This window comes from Tachysurus fulvidraco, chromosome 18 (genome assembly GCF_022655615.1).
Source record: "Tachysurus fulvidraco isolate hzauxx_2018 chromosome 18, HZAU_PFXX_2.0, whole genome shotgun sequence".
NCBI lineage: Eukaryota > Metazoa > Chordata > Actinopteri > Siluriformes > Bagridae > Tachysurus > Tachysurus fulvidraco.
The window spans coordinates 18,209,361-18,225,940 of record NC_062535.1 but is presented as its reverse complement, the minus strand read 5'-3'; the positions used below and the strand labels follow the sequence as shown (position 1 = coordinate 18,225,940).

Genomic DNA, 16,580 nt, shown 5'->3' with positions numbered 1-16,580 from the left:
ATAAGAGTGTGTTTTAGCTTTTGTTTTACAGTAAAACAGTTTGACACATTGTCCTACTGGGTGTTGATGAAGTACAGAGTTGATGTGTTCACACATATAGACTGACGTGTTAAGACGACTCTGTACACAGAACATGAACTGTGTTTATTCTCATGCTAACACACCCTGCTCTCTTTAATAACATCTGATAATTGTTCTAGTTTTTATAGGCTTTTAGAGAACCATTGTGTTGTGATCCATTTTTTCAGCAGTAATTCAGCTGTGGTATTAAATACACAAGTACACAATACAAAAACATCACCAGTTAATGAAGTAAATGTCAGCAAAGATGCATGACTTGAACCAGCTAGCATGATTACACACAAGATGTGCTGGGCATGTTAGTGTCATGAACACGAGATGGAACAGACCCAAACGCAGGATGGCGAAATAAACAGTTAAATACACAGGGTAATCACAATAGGAAACAGGTGTGTAGACAGGGAGGAGCAGACGAAGGCAGGGCAGACATTTGACGAGGAACGTAAACTGATGCACGAGTCCTGACAGTTAGCATCACAAGCTAAGCGCTTTCCTTTCTCTGTTTTTAAATAAAAGCAGCTTTTTAATAGACGTGCTCTGAATGTAACTGACAATGTAAACCCACAGTTGTAGCATAAAGAAGAAGGAAATGGTGACAATTCTGTTACAAAGAGCACTTTATAGTAGAGGATATCATTCAGTCATGAAGCTGAATATTTATCTTAATAAAATATTTAATAATATTTTCAGCATTTCTTTTATTATATTTTATTTGAAAAGATGAACTAAATGTTTTCTCTCATATTTTCTTAATTTTTTTTCGGAAGTAACTTTAGCAGAAAGAGAAGGAAGACAACAGCAACACTTGTTAACCACACACACTCCTCTTTACACTTTAGTTTCTGCTCAGTTGTTGGACACAAGAGTCTAAAAGTTACGGTAAGAAAAAACTCCATATTTTAAATGGCTAATTTCTCTCATTAATCTAATATCTACATTTCCTGAACATTGACAGGTTTGCTGTTCAAAATATTTAAATTCACGTCTCATTTCTTTATGTTTAGCAACTTTTAATTATCACATATGAGCTCGAATATCAATATTGTGATCAGTTATTTCTGATGTATTGTGGTGTTGGTGGTAAAAATGCAGCTTGTTTAAGTGACTAATTCAGAAATTAAAGCAAAGAAAATTGTTTTTATGCAAAACATCATCATCCAGACATCTTAAGCACACACTCTTTAACTCAGGCTTTTCTTTCTTTGCTATTTGGCTGTTGAACACGAGGGTCATGTAGGCACTGTGGAGGCAGAACATACAGTACAAAGGCATTTTTATTGTGACACATATCATGTAACACAAAAATGTTTTTAGGTATCATGAGATTATATTGAGATATTTTGGTTGTGTGACATTTTTCTTTGCCAAATTAAACCAAACATGGTTCTTACTACACACTCAATTCTATGTAATTGTAGTAGTTTAAGTGCACAGTAGACTGTAAGAGGATGAATTGTGATGCATCAACTGACATTAATAAAGCAGCTACTATCATAATCACTGCTGTTTGTCCAAATACTCCATGATCTTATATTTACATAACATCATACACTAGTTATAATGCTAATGAAGAGCAGGACAAAAGAAAGAAGCTGCAGAATACATTAAGAAACTGTCATTGATCACACAGCAGTATGTAATGGACGTTGATAAATGACACACATTCTAAGCTGCTCTGCTTCTGCACAACCACATTCATTTCCACATCACCATCTTTGGTCAACAACTTCCCCATCAAGAGCACAGTCGTCTGCTGAAGCCTACTTATAATCAGTTTACTGTCATTACACTTTCCTACCACTAGGGGTTTCAGCTCAGGGGTAGTTCTAAATATACAAACATCCTCATGCACAGGAATAAATCACTTTCAGTCCATAGAAACACATGCAAACTTTAAAGTGAGGTTATTTTGACCTGCCTTCATGTTTAACTTTATTTTAATGTATTGTGTTTAACATTAGATGTGTTTAGAAAATCTCTCCTTCAAATATCAGATTCTGCTAAATCTATTAATCTGTAATTAGTGCATGACAATTAAACACATTTGAATCATTCATTATCTGCTTTGAACAGAGCTGGTATCAGTGAATTCATGCACAGATTTTCATTTGTAGCTTGTGAATGTTCCAGTACAGTTATTTATTAATATTTCTGTAAATGTTTAAAGAGAAGTTGGTAGAATATAGTGTGATTATTATGTAAGAAATGACAGACAGTGTGTGTGGTGTAAACTCCTGAGTGCTGGAGTAGTGTGATGAAGCAAACTTACTGTCTCCACCTTACTGAAGTTGATTATTTTATGTTTTAGGTTGTATATAGAATCTTTATAGAAGAATGATGTCCCTTAAACCATCTTCTCTGCTTTGTCTGATCTTTCTCCTCATGATCCCAGGTGAGTCTTACCTTTATATTATCACAGTCACACACTGGAGACAGCACAAACTGATTTAATCACCAAATCTGTGATTGTTCTTAAGGTCCATTTAAGAATCATGAGTAAAATACACAAAAAAATATATGCCTGCTTTTTTATTTCTCTGTGAATAAAGGATCAAAATGCAGATTCAGTTTGAATATTAATTCCACATTACAGTTTTTTTCCAGTCGTGAAGAATAGTTTTTATTTGTGAGTGAACTGAGTGTTTGATGGGGTTCAGGATAATAATCTCTAATCACCTCTTTTATGTATCATGTTTCAGCTCTTGGGAATGAATGGAGTGTGAAATACAGCCAACTTAATCTCTGTGCTTTAAAAGGATCTACAGTGATTATGAACGTCACTTACACACACCCACCACGTCTTACAGTGACAAAGAGGTTTTGGTTAATTAACCCAGTTCAGGGTAAAGAGTCGACTGATCTGAATAATGTACCAGGTTACTCAGGCAGAGTGACGTATATAACAGATGTACAGAATCACTTCCACCTCAGACTGAGTGATGTGAAGAAAACAGATGAACAGATGTACTACTTCAGAATCAGAACAAATACAGCGGGACAAAGATACCAGGGTGATCCTGGAGTTACACTCAGTGTTACAGGTAAATAAAATAATCTTTTTTATATAATCACATCAGAATTTATTTGGACCCTTAAGCAGCACTTAGTCTTCTAATTTTATTTTCTACACTTATAATTTTCACTACATTAGAAAACATCTCAAACCAAACACCATTTATTTTAAAGAAAGACACCACAAGCTCACTTTTCAACCACAACATTATAAAATGTTTAAAAATCTACATAATAATTAGACAGAAAGTAAGTGGACACTCAGTAATGGCATCATTACCGATCACAGTGTAGCGTGTTTGGAGGGTTCAGGGAAAGAGGAAACTAGAGGCAGGATTGAAGATCGTTATTTAACCTTTATTTATTTTTATAATTCACTTTTCAGTCCACACATTATGTCTCTACACACACACACACACACACCCACACACGCGCACACACACACATACACACCCACCTATACACACATAGACACACACTCGCGCACATTGTTCAATTTAGTATTTATTCAATTTCCATGTATTCATTTGTGTGTGTGTGTGTGTGTGTGTGTGTGTGTGTGTGTGTGTGTGTGTGTGTGTGTGTGTGTGTGTGTGTGTGAGGGATAGAGAGGTAGAGAGAGAGAGGGAGAGAGAGAGAGAGATTATGACTGGTGGTGTTTATTGTAAGTGTTTGTTGCCTTTTTGGACCCCTTTATCATGTGTAATGTTGCTCCCATATAAAACAGTTCACACAAGCCCAGACATGTTTAGGGACATGATTGAGGACAATGTCCTGTCCTGAGACGAGCTGTTTTGTGTTGAGGTTTTGTTCAAACCAACCATCGAAAATACCCTCGCTAATGAATATGTTGTTTTTTCATTGGTTGTTGCGTTAAATCTTACCGAGATACAATGGTGCTATTTTCTGATTGGCTATTGTGTAGCCTCTTTTTTGATTGGCTGATAAGTGTCAGGCTCGACTAAGAACTCCAGGGGAGACAGATACATTTTGGGCGCTGCGGCTTATTAAATATATAATAAATAGTCACAGATTTTTTCAGCGTGAGAAATGCGATGTGTGAAGGGAGAACGTGACAAAAGACTGACATGAGGGACTCACTCTTAATGTGTGATACTTGACAGCCCTGCACACACACACACACACGCACACACACACACGCACACACACGCACACACACACACACACACACACACACACACATACACACACAAACGCAGACACAAACACGTGCGCACACACACACACGCGCACACACACACATACACTCATACACATACACACACACACACACACACACACACACACACACACACACACACACACACACACACACACACACACACACAAGCGCACACACACACACACACACACACACACACACACACACACACACACACACACACACACACACACACACACACACACTTCCGTCCCTGACACAGGTCACTGCAACAGATAACAGTTATTAACACAAATCTCCACAGGTGTATAAACCTTACCACTCACTGCCCTCTATTCACAAACCAGCACTCGACCACAGCCACACTTCCACACACTCACAGTGGTTTTGTGTTGTTTGCCATCCGTTGTTTTGCAGATTTTCTTCTGTTAGACTGAAAATAAGATGTTTTGTTCATCTCACCTTGCTCTCTTTTCCATGAGGCTGATGATGATGGTTCTTTCCTTAATGATGGTTCTGCTGAATTATTCTCCCTCTGTGCCCATGCTCTCATCCTTTTTTAAGTCGTATCTGTATCATTGATGTCTGACACAAGCCTTGCTTCTGTTTCTTTCTTGTTTTTCTTGATTTTATTCACAATAATCCTGCCTTTGGTTTCTGCCTGTTTATTGTCTGTTTTCATTCACACATCTCTAAACGTTAAGCTGGTCCCAAGCTAGTGGATGTATGTAATCACTTACCTGTTTCATTCAAGTGTCGCTAGCAGAGTAACACATGGTGTAGTTCATAATATTAACTATGGACTAACTATTACTATCTATTATTTTTATATTCCTACACAGAACTGTTTTGGGGAAATGTTTTGCTTGTGGTACCTTTTTAGTGAAGACTAAGATAATGTTCTTACTGAAAAAGTTTCTTACTGAAGAGTCCTTGAAACATTTATACTGCTACATGTCAAGGTTTTTCTGTCAAAGTACAAAGTGTTTTGTCTGATTGTTCTGATCATTAAGGAGCTGGTAAATAGTGACTAGTCTCCAGATAGAAAACCACTTTGAGAGCAGAGTTTTAGAAGTAGACGCTCTACTGGCTTCAGGACGGCTTTCATGATTTAACGTTTCTCTCGTTGTTTAAGATCTTGATCTTCAGATCGCTCCTGCAGAAGTGACAGAAGGACAATCAGTCGTTCTGACCTGTAAAACCACCTGCAGTCTGACTGATCCAACATTCATCTGGTACAAAAACAGCAGAGATTTAACCACAAAGACCAACAAGAACAATAAAGTCCGTCTGCAGTCGGTCAGCAGTGCGGATGCAGGCAGTTATAGCTGTGCTGTAAGAGGATATGAACATCTCCACTCTCCTGTTCAAACCCTCAGTGTCAGATGTGAGCTTTATTTACCTTCTTATATATAATTTATAACCTGATAGTTAATAAAGGAAAACAAAATAAAGTACTGATGTAAGTAAAGAAAACACAAAATGACATTGACTGACATTCATAGCTTGAAGCCTGAGATCAGATGACAGTCCCATAGATTTGATCTAAAACGTTATCATAATGTTTTATAAAAAACTTTTGGAGTCCATGTCAACTCGAGTGCAAACTGTCATTAAAGCAAAAGGGGGAAGACCCAAATCCTCTTATATTTAAATACATATTTAAAATTCTATTTGTTGTCAATATTAATACTTACATTAAAAGTTCTTGTAATATTGCTGTATTAACTGAACCTATTAATTTATTAATTCTGGAAGCAATTTCATATCTGTGTTGATTAGTGAAATAGACTGATAATTAGATAAAGAGTTTATTTGTATTATTGCTTTATGAAAGTGGAATTCATGTGTGGTGGTAAATTCACTGGTTATTTCTTTATTTCTTCTGTAATTCTAATGAACTGTTGTCCTAATATACGTATAGAATTGAGCAGGAACTCAACCTGCCCCTGGTGATTTGTTATTGTGGTGTTGGAGTTAATAATATTATTATTGTTCTGTGTGATTTGTATCTTGAAGGAGTTTTACTTTTAATTCTATGACAGGAAAGTAGATAGAAACTCTATTGAATCCCATTCTGACACCAAAGGAAAGAAATTCAGCCGTTTACAGAAAGGTGTCTCTGATTTATCCCAATAATAAAGATTCTAATAAAACATAAAGCCAAATGTAATAATCAAAAAAGGGGCAGAAATAACAGTTATAAACTGCATTCAATTATTGATGAAAGACAGAACAAAAGCATTAATTATGACCATAAACTGCTTTCCTCACTCTGGTCATGGAACTCTCTAGATCATCCAAAGAACGTCTCAGTGTCCATCAGTCCCTCTGGTGAGATAGTGGAGGACAGTTCAGTGACTCTGACCTGTAGCAGTGATGCTAACCCACCTGTACAGAACTACACATGGTTTAAGGGGAAGACATCAGTAGGAAAGGAAAAGACCTACAACATCTCCAAGATCAGCTCTGAGGACAGTGGAGAGTACAAGTGCAAGTGCAGTAATGAAGTCGGACATCAGGACTCCAACAGTGTGACTCTGAATGTTCTGTGTAAGTTAAAGCTGAAGATCCCCTTACAGACAATTAGAGATAAAACTATTATAGATTTACTTTAAGGTGTTATCATCCTGTCCATTTTAGATCCTCCAAAGAACGTCTCAGTGTCCATCAGTCCCTCTGGTGAGATAGTGGAGGACAGTTCAGTGACTCTGACCTGTAGCAGTGATGCTAACCCACCTGTACAGAACTACACCTGGTTTAAGGTGAATGAATCATCACCTGTAGGATCTGGACAGAGTTACAGAGCTGTACAGAGTGGACAGTATTACTGTGAGGCTCAGAATAAACACGGCTCTGAGAGATCAGCTGCAGTGTCTGTCACTATTAATGGTGAGGGTGATGATGTAAATCTATGAGAAACAAACTAATAAATATTTAACACTGATATTTATTACATTGTCATCCACACAGACTCCCTGAGCTCAGGTGTGTACGCAGGTCTTGGTGTTCTGGTTGTGTTTATTTGTCTAACTGTCACCTTCTTGTCTATAAGGTAAGAAATTACAGAATATTTTCACCTTATTATAAAAAGTGGAGTCCAAAAGACTTTTCTGTTGTACAGATCTGTGTTTAAATATTTTCCCAGTAAACACAGTTCCAGACTCCAGATTTATTCCCTTTTCTGTTATAATCTGCTCCACTCTTCTCTCCTGGAAAGTTCTACACTAGATGTTGGATTGTGTCTGTGGGGATTAGTGTTCATTCAGCTAAAGATCATTAATGAGATCAGACTCTGATGTTGAGATGTTGAGGAGACTCCATTTCCAGTTCTTCCCAAAGGTGTTCAGTGGGATTGAGTCAGAGTCAGGGCTCAGTGCAGGACACTCGAGTTCCTCATGGAGTCTTCATGGAGCTCAGTGGCTTTGTGCACAGGGACAGTGTCATGCTGGAACAGTGTTTGGGCCTCTTAGTTCCAGTGAAGATAACTTGTAATGTTACAGAGACTTTCTGTAGAATTGTTTGCTTCAGTCCTTGTGGTGTGAGGATCAGTGCTTCTCAGTCCAGACAGTCTAAGTTTACTGTTTACCGTGACAGGACTAATGGAATTATTATATTTCGTTTTCAACAGGAAAAAGAAAGTAACTGGTTCAACAGCTGGCCAAACTTTAAATCAGGTAAATAAATACTTTTATTAAAAAAAACTTTTTAAACACTTTGTTTCTGTTGTAGGGAAATAATCAACAGCAGGTTTGTGAGTTACTGTTACAACCCCAATGGAAATTAATTTCCTTTAACATCCATGACACAAGCCACTTCCTGTTCTCTTTAACAGTGTAGCAGCTAGAAGCAGATATAGCAGACAAAATATATACATTTACTGTCTTACATTTACTTGAATAGTCTTCTCACTGATTACTTTATTACTCTTACTCAATTAACTGTGAACATTTCTACTTTTACTGTTACTTGAGGAAATGTTTTTGTAAGTAGTTTTAACTTGTACTGGAGTAAAATGTTTAGCTACTCTACCCACCTCTGGATGTCATGTTCCCCACCTCAGGAGAATCTTTATGAAAACATAGCAGTGACAAATCCAGACAACACCGTATCTGATTCAGCCTCAGCCAATCAGGATGAAGTTCTGTATGCGAGTGTTGTACATCAGAGGGCAGTTGATCCCAGGACTGCTGAGACTTCTGCAGTGAAAGCTTCAGCTTCTGAGGAGGTGGAGGTTCAGTACGCTAGTGTTAGCGTTAAAACTAGGTTTAAAGACGTCTGAAGTCTTCTGGACACTTGTTGGATTAAAAACCACTCCAATCTCAAACCATGATAAGTAGAGAATATTGGATACGTGTAAATATTTAACAGAATATCCAGTCAGTTCTGTTATTTAAAGATGACTCGGTATAAAATCTGCATCTGAGCTCAGAATCCAAAGACAATAAAATGGGTATATAAAAATATATAACCTCTACATGAAGATTTCATGTATTTTTTTTCTAATTTCATTAATTTTTATTTGTGAAGAGCTTAAACAATTCACATTGTCTCAAAGCAGCTTCACATAAATATTTAAACAGAATATAAAGTTTAAAGTTCAGAATTAAGTTAGTATATAAGTTATTTTACATAGTCTGTTTAAACGAGGCCATTCATTTGAAGTGTTTATAATAAACTATGTAAATATATATTGTTCTTTTACTTCATCATGTGGTGTACTGTATAACAGTGTTAATAGTCCTGTACAAACATAGTGGTTCTCCTGCTGTGACTCCTTTGTCCTGAAGGAGGAGCTGTTGAGTTCATTTCTCTCAGTCACGTGGAAAGGCAGTTTTACACACGTAATCTCTCTAAACTTTTATTTTATAAAACATACTTTCATTAGTAAATAAAAATCTGTTGTCAGAAAGTATGGACTTTTTTCATATTTTTCTCATATTTTGCAATATAGCAATATAAAGTGTTAAAAAATTCATCTTTACACTTATTATATTTAATATTACAGTATTGTATCCTGTATTATATCATTATATTGAGAATTGCAGTATTGTAGTATTATATTCCATATTACAGAATCATATTAAGTATATAATATCATATTAAGTATAATATAATAAAGAGTATTGAAGTATTTCATTTAGTTTAATAGTGTATTGTCAATACAGCAGCTTAAATATTCAGTACTGAATTTAATTACCTTCATTTGTGGTTATTTCTAGTTCTGATGTTCTGTATAACTGAAGTGTTTTTACTTTCAGTGTTGAGTGTGTATGTACTGAAAAGTCTTCTCCACACAACACACACCTGTGTGATGTAGGTGATACACAATTCTGAGTGAAAACAGTGTGAAAAGTATGAGTAGTGCTTAGAAAAGTGTGTTCATGACTGGCCCTTGTGGCAGAACAGATGATACACAGAACAGATGCTACACAGAACAGATGCTACACAGAACAGATGCTACCCAGAACAGATGCTACACAGAACAGATGCTACAGAGAACAGATGCTACAGAGAACACATGCTACACAGAACAGATGCTACACAGAACAGATGATACATAGAACAGATGCTAGGCTACATAGAACAGATGCTACACAGAACAGATGCTACACAGAACAGATGCTACACAGAACACATGCTACACAGAACACATGCTACACAGAACACATGCTACACAGAACAGATGCTACAGAGAGCACATGCTACACAGAACAGATGCTACACAGAACAGATGATACATAGAACAGATGCTAGGCTACATAGAACAGATGCTACACAGAACAGATGCTACACTTCAGCACAATTCAACACTTCCTACTCAAGCTGTGGTGGTGAAGACTAAAGTAATGTGGAGTATTTGGGTTCAGTATGTGAATTTTCTTTATTCACTGAACTGTTTAAAAAATACTGAAATGAATGGAGTTCAGAATTGGAAATATTAACTTCTAACAGAATGAACAGAAGTGCCTGTTTACTGTGGGGTTTGCAAGATCAGTGTTGATAAACGTCTCCCAATGAAAAGATGTATAGTATTAAAAACTACAAGATAGCTGATCAGGTCTTTAAGACATTTTTAGCCATGTACATAGAAATAAAAATTATTAAAATAAAATAAAAAACCCCATTTTGCACCCCTGGGTGGAGGACCTACCCTCTAAATACTTGTTCTGGTTCCAAGCTACAGAAAAGGTAAAACATAAAGATCATCATCACAGGATTCTCACGTTTTGAAGACAGGCAAAAATGACATCTCCAACCCCCACCCAAATAGAATAATTGGGGTGTTGTTGTGTTTGGTAAGGATCACTGAACACAATTTAACCAAATACAATGTATTTACTCAATTTCCATTTATTAATGTGTGTGTGTGTGTGTGTGTGTGTGTGTGTGTGTGTGTGTGTGTGTGTGTGTGTGTGTGTGTGTGTGCGTGTGAGTGTGTGTGTGTGAGAGAGAGAGAGAGAGAGAGATAGATAACTGGTGTTGTTTATTGTGTGTTTGTTGCCTTGTTGGACTCCTTTATCATTTGTGATGTTGGCGCCCATTTAAAACAGTTCGGCTCAAGCCCCTTACTTTCTATGTGCCTCGCGTAGTGGAAATCTTAAATATCATGATTGTTATATGTGCTTTCATGGTAAATTTTGTGTGTCAGACTAGGGAGAGAGAGAACAGGAGGAAATGTCCCTACTATAAACAATCCTAACCCAAATGTTCCTGCCATAAACATCCCTGCCATAAACGTTCTATGTGTTAAAAGGATGGGAACGTTTTCAGAGCGTGTTTTAGCTCTTGTTTTACAGTTAAACAGTTTGACACATATAGACTGAGGTGTTAAGACGTCTCTGTACACAGAACATGAACTGTGTTTAATCTCATGCTAACACACCCTGCTCTCTTTAATAACATCTGATAATTGCTCTAGTTTTTATAGTCTTTTTAGAGAACTATTGTGTTGTGATCCATTTTTTTTCCAGCAGTAATTCAGCTGTGGTATTAAATATACAAGAACACAATACAAAAACATCACCAGTTAATGAAGTAAATGTCAGCAAAGATGCATGACTTGAACTAGCTAGCATGATTACACACAGGATGTGCTGGGCATGTTAGCGTCACAAGCTAAGCGCTTTCCTTTCTCGGTTTTTAAATAAAAGCAGCTTTTTAATAGACGTGCTCTGAATGTAACTGACAATGTAAACCCACAGTTGTAGCATAAAGAAGAAGGAAATGGTGACAATTCTGTTACAAAGAGCACTTTATAGTAGAGGATATCATTCAGTCATGAAGCTGAATAGATTAATAAAATATTTAATAATATTTTCAGCATTTCTTTTATTATATTTTACTTGAACAGAAGAACAAAATATTCTCTTTCATATTTTCTTCATTTTATAGGAAGTGACTTCAGCAGAAAGAGAAGACAAGACAACAGCAACACTTGTTAATCACACACACTCCTCTTCACACTTTATTTTCTGCTCAGTTGTTGTACACAAGAGTCTAAAAGTTATGGTAAGAAAAAACTTCATATTTTAATGGCTAATTTCTCTCATTAATCTAATATCTACATTTCCTGAACATTGACAGGTTTGCTGTTCAAAATACTTAAATTCACGTCTCATTTCTTTATGTTTAGCAACTTTTAATTATCACATATGAGCTCAAATATCAATAGTGTGATCAGTTATTTCTGATGTATTGTGGTGTTGGTGGTAAAAATGCAGCTTGTTTAAGTGACTAATTCAGAAATTAAAGCAAAGAAAATTGTGTTTATGCAAAACATCATCATCCAGACATCTTAAGCACACACTCTTTAACTCACACTTTTCTTTCTTTGCTATTTGGCTGTTGAACACGAGGGTCATGTAGGCACTGTGGAGGCAGAACATACAGTACAAAGGCATTTTTATTGTGACACATATCATGTAACACAAAAATGTTTTTAGGTATCATGAGATTATATTGAGATATTTTGGTTGTGTGACATTTTTCTTTGCCAAATTAAACCAAACATGGTTCTTACTACACACTCAATTCTGTGTAATTGTAGTAGTTTAAGTGCACAGTAGACTGTAAGAGGATGAATTGTGATGCATCAACTGACATTAATGAAGCAGCTACTATCATAATCACTGCTGTTTGTCCAAATACTCCATGATCTTATATTTACATAACATCATACACTAGTTATAATGCTAATGAAGAGCAGGATAAAAGAAAGAAGCTGCAGAATACAAAAACTTTCCATCAAGCGCACTGTCGTCTGCTGAAGCCTATTTATAGTCATTACACTTTCCTACCACTAGGGGTTTCAGCTCAGGGGTAGTTCTAAATATACAAACATCCTCATGCACAGGAATAAATCACTTTCAGTCCATAGAAACACATGCAAACTTTAAAGTGAGGTTATTTTGACCTGCCTTCATGTTTAACTTTATTTTAATGTATTGTGTTTAACTTTAGATGTGTTTAGAAAATCTCTCCTTCAAATATCAGTTTCTGCTCAATCTATTAATCTGTAATTAGTGCATGACAATTAAACACATTTGAATCATTCATTATCTGCTTTGAACAGAGCTGGTATCAGTGAATTCATGCACATATTTTCATTTGTAGCTTTTGAATGTTCCAGTACAGTTATTTATTAAAATTTCTGTAAATGTTTAAAGAGTCTCCTGTTGTCAAGTCAAGTCACCTTTGTTGTCACAACACCACAGCACGTGCCATGGTGAGTGAAATTCTTGGGAACAAGCTCCAGAAATTGCAGAACCATTCACATACAGTAGTTAAGAAACAGAAATTAAGAACAATTTACATACAGGTGAAAAATGTGCAAAATGCTCATTACCAGGTGACATGTGCAAAAGTGGAAAAGATGCAATGTGCTCATACATAGTCAGTACACACAGTTTACAATGCACTACACATTATACACAGTATGTACAGTATATATATATATATATATATATATATATATATATATATATATATATATATATATATATATATATATATATATATTATATATATATATAAGTATAAATATTATATATGTAATATGTTAAGGTGCAACAGACTGTTCAGATACAGAAATGTCCTGTAGGGCAGATAGCTTATTGTCACATAGATTATTATATTAAATTACATGAGTGTGTGTGTGTATAGTCCAGTGTGTATAAATGCAGTATGAATGCAGTGTTGGTGTAGTCCAGTGTTGAACTGTTGAAGTTAGAGTGCAGTGTGTAGCATACCATGTTGTGGAAGTATGCTGTAGGCTGTGTTAGTTTTGGCTGTTAATTAGTCTGATAGCCTGAGGGAAAAAGCTATCCCTCAGTCGACTGGTGCGAGATCGGATGCTGCGGAGGGGAGTAGAGAGAACAGTCCTGAGGGGAGTAGAGAGAACAGTCTTTGGGACGGGTGGCTGGAGTCATTGGTGATCCTCCGAGCTTTTTTTATAGACCGCCTTGTGTAGATATCCTGCAGGGAGGGAAGCCCACCTCCAACAATGTGGCTGGTAGTTCGCACGACCCTTTTCAGGGCTTTGCGGTTGCCAGCGGTTCTGTTTCAAAACCAGGCAGTGATGCAGACCGTCAGGATGCTCTCTATGTTCAATAACTGCCAGATGGCACCGAGCATGGCAGCCGTGTTGCGAGCTCCGAGGAAACTTTGCAGTTTTTTATTTATTTTACTAGTTATTCTGCTGTTCTGCATGTTGGATGTTGTTTGCATAACTGGTAGAATATAGTGTGATTATTATGTAAGAAATGACAGACAGTGTGTGTGGTGTAAACTCCTGAGTGATGGAGTAGTGTGATGAAGCAAACTTACTGTCTCCACCTTACTGAAGTTGATTATTTTATGTTTTAGGTTGTATATAGAATCTTTATAGAAGAATGATGTCCCTTAAACCGTCTTCTCTGCTTTGTCTGATCTTTCTCCTCATGATCACAGGTGAGTCTTACCTTTATATTATCACAGTCACACACACTGGAGACAGTACAAACTGATTTAATCACCAAATCTGTGTTTGTTATTAAGGTCCAATTTAAGAATCATGAGTAAAATTGACAAAAAAAATACATGCCTGCTTTTTTTTATTTCTCTGTGAATAAAGGATCAAAATGCAGATTCAGTTTGAATATTAATTCCACATTCCAGTTTTCTTCCAGTCATGAAGAATATTTTTTATTTGTGAGTGAACTACACCAGGTTACGTATGTAACCCGGTTCCCTGAGAAGGGAACGAGACGCTGCTTCATTGCTGATGCTATGGGAACACTTCTGTGAGGAAGTTGTGTCTGAAGCACACACGCCATTTTAATGGCTCGGGAAGGACACGTGACGGAGTGATTACGCGCCAGCAAGTCCATATAAGTGCATCTACGTCACACTACTCCAACTTCTCTTTGTCTGAAGGAAGCGCAAGAGGATGCCCGGGGCATGGCCAGCGACGCAGCGTCTCGTTCCCATGGAACCGGGTTACATATGTAACCTTGTGTGGTTCCCTTTCGAGACGCTGTGGGAACGGCAATACCCGCGTTGCCATGCACCGTTCGATGACTGTGCCAGAGGCCGTGAGAGAGCACGAGCAGACTGAGAACAGACCATCAAAGGCCCTGCAGGACCTGGGACCGTGGTGTGGGGTCCAAGTCCAGGTTATAGTACCTGATAAAAGGTGTGCGGAGAGGACCAACCTGCCGCAACACAAAAATCTTCAAAGGGAACACCCCTGGCAAAGGACGAGACAATTCCCACTCTCTTGAGAAAGGCCAAGGCTAGGAGCAGAGCCAACTTCAGGGTTAGAAACTTCTCAAAGCCTGGCTCTATCGGCTCAAAATGGGTTTCCAGCGCTAATTCGCTCTACCACGTGGGGGTGGAGACATCACCTCCCGGGCCTCAGCACCTGCCTCAACAGGAAGTCTGCCTCCCGAAAGAGTCCTGTGACGGTGACACACCCCTGAAGTGGGACCCAAGGCCAAAAACTGAGGTCTTTTCCACATAAGGGTACAAAGCCCACAGCGCATAACCCTGAGGGGATGTCTGCGAAGATGAAAGCCCGCACCCCAGAGCCAGAGCTGGAATGGCCTCATGTCAAGCAGACCCAAAGGGATACAGTTGGCTGCTGCCGACATGAAGCAATGCACCCCTCAACTAGCTTCCACCGCTGATAAGATAGAAGCCACCCGAGCGGGAGACAGATGTGCCCGCATCATGGTGGAGTCCCAAACTAGAAAGGTGGTCCCCAGAAAGGTGGTTTTCTGAGAAGGAGAAAGCACACACTTATCTGGGTCCAACCTGAGGCCTAGAGACATCATATGGGCAAGCACAGCATCTCGATGACTGGCCACCATAGCCTTCGACTGGGCCAGAATGAGCCAGTCGTCCAGGTAATTCAGTACACGGATGCCCTGTAAACACAACAGCGCCAGGGCAGCGTCCATGCACTTTGAAAACGTGCTTGGTGAAAGGAATAGGCCAAAAGGAAGAACACAATATTAGTACTCTTTGCCCCCAAAAGTGAACCTGAGGAACTTCCTGTACTCTGGCAGAATGCCTATGCAAAAATAAGCGTCCTCAAGGTTGATCATCACAAATCAGTCTCTGGACCTGATCTGAGACACGATAACCTTGATCGTGAGCGTCTTGAACCTGTAAGTCTTCAGAGTACAGTTCAGAGCCCGCAGGTCCAAAATCGGACGCAGCCCCCCCTCTTCTTCGGAACAATGAAATATCGGCTGTAAAGCCGGAGTCCCACTCTGGGAGGGGAACATGCTCTATGGCCCCTTTCCTCAGGAGCAAGAGAAGTTCCTCTTGGAGGAACACCGCCTGGTGCCTGCCAACGATCGTGGGCAAGACACCCTGAAAACACAGAGGACGGGAGTAGAACTGGATCCTGTAGCCTTTTCTACAGTCCCCAGGACCCATTCAGACACACCTGGCAGAAGTTTCCATGCTGTCTGGTTGTATGATGGTGGTGTCGACCTTGCGCAGACCTCCCGGGTGCCCTGAAACAGCGCACTGGTAGGTGCTGACCTAGGGAGATCTGTGCAAGGAACCTACTGCTCCCTGAAACTCTGGAGGCGGCGGGGAAAGCATTAGAGGAGCCTACCTGAATGTGATGCTCATAGAAACCCCAGCCCTCAGGCATCGGGTCTGGGCCCGGGTATGCCGACCGGCCTCCCTAGACTTAGACGGGAGGCACGGGCAGCCACACTAACCCTCCTTACTGCCCTGAGTGAGCTAGGAGGGGGATGGGTGTGGCTGGAAGATGACCCAGGCTGCTTGCTGCGACGAGAGAAACTCC

The 16,580-nt window shown here is 38.7% G+C and overlaps 2 protein-coding genes across 9 annotated transcripts in view; one reads left to right on the top strand and one right to left on the bottom strand.

The window, feature by feature from the left end:
• LOC113643839 (hemicentin-1-like) overlaps positions 1-16,580 on the bottom strand; it is a 276,071-nt gene that overhangs the window by 71,322 nt on the left and 188,169 nt on the right.
• The window catches only part of LOC113640195 (Fc receptor-like protein 2), a 66,694-nt gene continuing 50,953 nt past the window's right edge, over positions 840-16,580 (top strand). For 4 of the 8 annotated variants that reach the window (XM_047803519.1, XM_047803520.1, XM_047803517.1 and 1 more), the window contains exons 1-3: positions 2,317-2,473; positions 2,781-3,122; positions 5,412-5,663. In XM_047803519.1, coding sequence (XP_047659475.1) covers positions 2,416-2,473; positions 2,781-3,122; positions 5,412-5,663 — 652 coding nt within the window. In that variant the 5' untranslated portion in view covers positions 2,317-2,415. Of the gene's footprint in view, positions 961-2,315; positions 2,474-2,780; positions 3,123-5,411; positions 5,664-16,580 lie in introns of those variants that run through there. The other 4 variants (XM_047803516.1, XM_047803514.1, XM_047803518.1 and 1 more) reach the window with 2 other exon arrangements.